This window comes from Pecten maximus, chromosome 13 (genome assembly GCF_902652985.1).
Source record: "Pecten maximus chromosome 13, xPecMax1.1, whole genome shotgun sequence".
NCBI lineage: Eukaryota > Metazoa > Mollusca > Bivalvia > Pectinida > Pectinidae > Pecten > Pecten maximus.
In genome coordinates, this window is record NC_047027.1 from 33,255,783 (window position 1) to 33,262,762 (window position 6,980).

Below are 6,980 nucleotides of genomic sequence, written 5' to 3' on the forward strand. Positions count from 1 at the left end.
CAACGCCGATATATACTAAACCAAACCATATTTTTAGATCATAAGATTTTTTGGATTTTTTTTTAAATTCCTTTTTTGGCACCGCCCCTGACACCCCAGGGAACAGTTGGTGCTGATATGTGCATACCATCAAACTGCCATCGCATATTATTATTTCTAACCAGGTTTGAATTATTATATATCCAAGTAAGACAACTGCTCCTTAAAATGTGCTTTCCCTTCATGAACTTAAATTAACATGTCTCAAGGAAAAAACTAACAAGACCCCAGGTTCATGAATTTCATGGTTTTGGTTAAGCACCTCAAGAACACTCCATCCATCAGCATTTGATTCTTGGATAATTGGAAATATGGTTTTTTTTTTTTTTTTCTATTTCCGTGATTAAGATCCCTTCCATCGCGTCGTAAATCGTCATTCTGAACGGATTCGTATTTTAATCTTTTATTGAGAAATGAATTTCACACCCTGTGTATTTTTCTTTAAAAGTCGGATGTGACTTTATAAATAAATCTAGATCACATGATCTCTAAGCAGAACAAACGCTTCCTAGAATACCCCTTTTAGAACCTCGGTCGACGAGCTGTCACTTTAAGTTTCATCAGTCATAACATGAGACATCGGCCCTTCATTACGTAATCTCTCCATAATATAGCTACTTTTAGCTTAATTAAATCTGTACCGAACAGTTATTATAAGGTTCTAAATCGTAAAATACTTTTCTAAATGCCTTTTGCATGGTTTGCTACAAATCATACATGCTAATGAACCATTAACATAATACTATGTAACACCTGCGCTATGTTTAAAATGTTCTATGATATAAGAAATTGATATACCATTAGATATTTGAAGATACTCTGACGTGAGACATCATGAATGTATAATTAAGCAATGATCGACGATGGACGGTTTATTGTCAACGGTTGATCCTGCCAAAAGGTCAAAGGGACTGTCAACTGACTTTTATTACTATGGTTATGTTTTATGAGTTTGGTTTGGTTTGGTTGATTTTGTTTAACGTCCCATTAACAGCTAAGGTAATTTAAGGACGGCCTCTCGTGCGTGCGACATGCATGCCAGGGGTCGACATTAACGCTTGTCCGATTGTCCGGTACCAGACGAAATTGATGTCGGACAAGTGAAGTCATTAAAGTACTTGTCCGACGGGACAAGTAGCAAATCTGTCTTTGTGTTTTATTTATATTATATTCTGAAGTCAAAACTGATTCAATACTCACTGTAAAATGAGTAAACACTCCGTTAAATTGTGTTAACCATCGAACGGAAGACGTGAGATGATCATGCTTATTGCTTAATTCGGAACTACATAGAAACGATGGTAGACTTCCGAGGGCTCCCGAAACATGTTATCGGTATCATTAGTATGTTTGAATCACATACGGAATGCTGTACATGTGAGAGCATCGATACTTTGACGCAGATACCATAATGGATCTGTATAAATTCGGCTTCATTAGCAACAAAGCTAAACGCCAAAAAACAGAAGACCATGATAGTAGCAATTCATCTAATAAAGAGAAAAAACAAGAATATGAAAAAAACAGGAAACGCAAATTCCAAGACTCTTGGAAAGAAGAGTTTAAAGGGTTAAATCATGAAGTGACTGTTGACGAAACTGAAAGCAAAGTTCTTGCGGCGAGCACCAGCGAAAGTGGAGATACACCTAGTTCTAGTTCTACCGATGGCAACCTGTCGGGTATTATGTACTGCGACATATGTAGAAAAAACAGAAATTTAGCCGACCAGTCGAGCTCTATGTTTATTGGAACATCATCATTCCGTAAAGACACTTTGGTGTCACACTGGAAAAGCAGTTCACACCAGAGATGCGAGGAGCGGAAAAAACTGCAAGAATCGTCTAGTTCTAGTTCATTAGCAGCATCAGGTCCAATAGTAGACATGGCAAGAAAAATGGGTGAAGATGTTGAAAAACAGATTGAAAAGTTGATTAATACTGCATATTTTGTCTGTAAGGAAGAAATGCCATTTCAGAGCTATCCATCTCTTATCAATCTACAATTGAAAAACAAGGCAGATATGGGCAATTTCTATCGCACTGATAATGCTTGTAGAAGGTATGTATCAATAATTAACTTGCTTAATGTGATCATAAATGCAATTCATTACTCAATTTTAAACACTTTTATTTACAACACATTTATATCTACACTATATGTATTGCAAATTCTTGCATGGAACTTTAAATAAATGCTTCATTTTGATTAATAATGATCTTGTCTACTTTAGATTTTCAAAACATTATTCAAGTTAAATCAGGATTATAAAAGTTCAGCAAAATCAAATATGTTGCATTTCATCGCAGTATGATTTAATAATTTGTTGTATAATTAAAAAGATTAGATTAGGTGAGTACAGTAATTTAAAGAAATTAATTATTTCCTTTTCCAGGTTTGTTAGTCCTATATTTGATGAGCTTTATGGCGCTTACACAGAAGAACTGAAAACCAAGAAGTTTTTCTCAATTATGATTGATGGGGCCACCGACTGCTCAGTGACAGAGAATGAACTGATTATGTCAGAAGTCTGGGTGACAATGGGACACCAGAAAATCATTATCTGTCAATGGAGGATATCCAACATGCACATGCTGATGGGATTGTTGAATGCATTGAGAAAGCTTTTAGTCGATGTGGCATGGATGATTGGAGGGACAAACTTATTGGATTTGGGTCAGACGGTGCATCTGTCAACCTTGGTGGACGAGCAGGAGTAGCTGTCAAATTGAAGCAAGATGCAAATCATCTAATCATAACACACTGTGTGTCTCACAGACTTGAACTTGCAGCTACAAATGCAATCAAACAGCATCGGCTGATGCGTTACGTCCAAGATCTTCTGACCAATGTGTATAAGCAGTACCACTATTCCCCGAAGGCTTTACGAGAACTAAGACAGATCGCAGAGACCCTTGAGGAAAAGGTTCTGAAGCCAGGTAATCTCCATGGCACTAGATGGCTACCCCATGTTCACGGAGCATTGAAGATTGTGGTAAGGGATTATATGGTGATTGTCGCTCATTTCGAGCACATTATAACAACTCGCTCTGCCTCTGCTGAGGTACAAGGACGAGCCGCTAATGTCTCAAAAAAACTGAAAGACTACTCTTTTCTGTATATGGTTTTCTTCATGCTAGACGTTCTATCTGTTCTGTCTGAACTGAGTCTTGCATCTCAAAAAGACAGTGTGACTTTAGGTCAAATGATAGATGCAGTCACATCAACTCATCTGTCTCTAGTGGAACTGAAATCTGAAAATGGAAACACACTTTCCAATTTCCTGCAGGATGTGACTGATGAGAACTGCTTTAAAACCATCCAGCTAACCAATGTTAAGGACAATGATGATTTTAAACCTCAGAAAGAAGATATCATAGGGAAGGTATCACAGGCTCTCGAACAAAGGTTCCGGTCAATGGAGACTGATCCTATATTGACCGCAGCTGCCACACTGATGGGATTACAGGAATATCCAAGGGACAGGGATGAAATGGCAACGTATGCCACTGCTGAACTGAACTTGCTAGTGGAACACTTCACTATTCCTCTTAGAGAAGCAGGCTGTACCATAGCCAATATTGGAAAGGAGTTCAAGGATTTGAAGGCATATCTGTTGAGAAACAAAAACGTTTCTTTACAAAATATTTTCCAACGAGATGATTTGTGCCACCGCTTACATAACCTTCTCATGTTGATGGAAATCCTTCTGGTGTTCCCCATATCAAGTGCCTGTTGTGAAAGAGGGTTTTCGGCCATGAAGCGTGTCAAATCAGACTGGAGGAGTAGACTCACCCCTGAAATGCTGCAGAAACTATTGTTTATAGTGATTGAAGGACCATCAGTTGATGATTTTAACACTGCACGGGTTATGGACAGATGGTGGTCCTCGGAAAGGGCAAAGAAGCCAGGCTTTAACCCGAACGATTTCATGTAATCAAAATGAATCACCTTTTCAAATGTTTTCACAGTAGTGTCCGTGTTTATAGTCTGGTTGAACAGTTCATGAAAGTTTATTATTTTAAAGTAAAAGAGAATGGTTTTATAAAACTTTAATAACTTGTAATGTACTTTCTTGTTGTTTTTTTATGCCGGCTTGCAGTGCTTTCCCCTGCTTTATAATAAATTATCTCACTGTTTACACATAACAGATGGAAAGGTTTGCAACTTGCAGATAACTCAGTTTATGTTTGAACAAATACAAAAAAAACACGATTGAATCCTTATATCAATTGATTTTATTCAAAGTTCACAATTTAATACAAATCTCAGAAGCAGGGTAACATTCACACATGATTTATGTGATAGCAAGCAATAATTTAATTATATGTAGCAAGGCAAAGTAGAAACACATGTAGGACAAGTGAATACTTCATTCGGACAAGTGAATTTATCCGAAGGGACAAGTGCAGAAACAAGTTAATGTCGACCCCTGCATGCGTGAGGTGAGAGTGCGTTTTGGAAGGCTGCGGTATGTTCGCGTTAAGTCTCCTGGTGATAGGCCGGAACTTTTGCCGATTTAGAGTGCTACCTCACTGAAGCATACTGCCGAAGACACCAAGCAGCACACCCCACCCGGCCACATTATACTGACAACGGGCGAACCAGTCGTCCCACTCCAAATATGCTGAGTACTGACTACCATGTTCAAAGACTCCAGTATGTCTCGACAAGGGGACAGAACCAAAAGCCTTCCCCACAGCAGCGAACGCTCAACTAAAGGCCAAAAGTGAGGCATTGTCAAGGGAGACACAAGGAAGATGAAAGTTGTTCAGCAAGGGAAAACATTATATCTCAAATTTAGTCGCCTCCTACGATCAACCCCTGCAGGTAGGGCGTAAGAATTGTAGGCTACCTGCTGCCCCCATCGCATGTCGGAAGAGGCGACTAAATGTGGGATCTTATCTTTTCTCTTTCTGAACAACTTTTTGCTTCCTAATGTCTCCCTTGACAATGCCTCACTTTTGGCCTTTAGTTGAGCGTTCGCCCCTGTGAGGAAGGCTTTGGGTTCTGTCCCCTAGCCGAGACATACCAGAGTCTTTAAAAATGATAGTTGCTACTCCTGCTTAGCGCTCAGCATATTTGGAATGGGACGACTGGTTTGCCCGTTGTCAGTATAATGTGACCGGGTGGGGTGTGCTGCTGGGTGTCTTCGGCAGTATGCTTCAGTTAGGTAGCACTATAAATCGGCAAAAGTTCCAGCCTATCACAAGGAGACTAAACACGAACATACCGCAGCCTCCCAAAACACACATACGCACTTGGCACATGCATGCATGTCGCACGCATGGGAGGCCGTCCTTAAATGACCTTAGCTGTTAATAGGACGTTAAACAAAATAAACCAAACCAAACTATCCTACGCTCAGCAATGGGCCCGGTCAGTAGGTACAATTCTTACGCCCTACCCGAGTGATTTGGGAAGCTATGGTATATTTGTGTATATTGGCGCAATTACAAAAACAAACACGAACACATCACATCCTTCCAAAAGAAACACATATACCATTGAAAACCAAATTACATTAGTTGAACATTCGCTCTTGTGAGGAGGGTTTTTTGTTCTCAGGAGGTCGAGACATAGTAGAGTCGATAAAAATAGTATTAGCTACTTTCCTTAGCACCAAGGGATATGGGAAGACAAAGTGTATTCGGCATATCTTCCACACTAACCCAAAGAGACAAACTTGAACACAACTGCTTCTTTAATCAGGAAAAGAGAGTTCTTCAGAAAGAAGAGAGAAAAAAATCCTAAATCCTTTAGTCGCATATAACGATCATGCAATTGGGGCAGCAGGTACAATTCTTACGCCCTACTTGTAGGGCAGTTTCCCTAGGCTTACTATGCCTCTACTTAGGATAATAATTTCCCAAATAGAATTTCAAAATAAAGAATGAAGTGTAGTAAGGGGCGATCACTCTGTTATCGTTCCTTACGGAACGTAATGATAGTATAAGCTAATTCGCGATTTTTGCCGGCTATTGTAGCGATTTGGGGGTGGAAAAATTGGCACATACAATTCTGATGGGGTTTTGAACTATTGTAAAACTCGGCTCGATCTAGGTTTGGATGTATCTGGTATCCCTGTGGAAATTCGTATTTACGAAATATTTTGTGTCAAACATGCCAAAACCGTCATTTTGTTTAATCGCCCTCAAAATTCAAAAAAAAAAAAACAGAAACATATTAATGTACATGTAAATAAATAAATGTTTCCTGAAGAAAACGGTCTGTTTAGTTTGTCGATATCTTTTACAGAACGGTCACAAGATTGTTTTGAAAAATTTTTCGACCTTCTCAGTATTTTTCCACTCGACAGGGGTATTTTACTATAAATAGACCAACTGTTTTGATGACGTACATAACGCCATCCTGAACTCAAAGGGTGTTGTCTCTGAAATGATTCCCCGATGAGTTCCGGATGGAATAACACTGGGGACTTCACGCCGCTTACTCGTTCAACTCAAGGCTTTAGCTGCAGTCAAATTGAGTTGTATTACATTTTCCCGTCAGGACCAGGACTTTTTAAGTTTATATCATATTAAAACTGACATTGGAGGTTATAGCTGTTCTACGTTGAGAAAAGTTGTTGCTTGACAGGATCAGTATTCATCAGCAACTCAGACCAGCGTTCAATTTTTTTTCGATCACAAATCTAAACTCGTTAGTCGTAAGCTTCCAGGTAAAGTATAGTTGCACTGGGACTGGTGTAAACATCTCGCAATGTTATGTTTTGATTTTGAAGCTGAACACAATTATTTACATCAGGAAGCGCGTTCTAATTGCAGGCCTCGGATTGCAGTTAATTTTCCTCCGTTTTAGACTACTAGAGAAAACCTGAATTGGAATATTTCAATTTTTTCATTTCATATTACAGAACTTTTCTCTCAATTTCAAGCTTTAAGAAATTTGGAAAACACTATTTTTCACAATTTTCACGTATT

At 38.9% G+C, this 6,980-nt stretch overlaps 1 protein-coding gene across 1 annotated transcript; it reads left to right on the plus strand.

Annotated features, from left to right (window-relative positions):
• Nucleotides 1-1,450: 1,450 nt before the first annotated feature.
• LOC117340684 (zinc finger protein 862-like) lies at nt 1,451-3,973 on the plus strand. Its single transcript, XM_033902447.1, has 2 exons — nt 1,451-2,097; nt 2,563-3,973. Exons 1-2 carry the CDS (start codon nt 1,451-1,453, stop codon nt 3,971-3,973), a joined length of 2,058 nt encoding a protein of 685 aa, XP_033758338.1.
• Nucleotides 3,974-6,980: the final 3,007 nt, after the last annotated feature.

Bases quoted from the DNA above. Each gene is read 5' to 3' on its own strand.
- LOC117340684 (XM_033902447.1), top strand. From the start codon at position 1,451: ATGGATCTGTATAAATTCGGCTTCATTAGCAACAAAGCTAAACGCCAA. The intron at 2,098-2,562 runs GTATGTATCAAT...TGATTATGTCAG, and splicing joins ACTGATAATGCTTGTAGAAG to AAGTCTGGGTGACAATGGGA.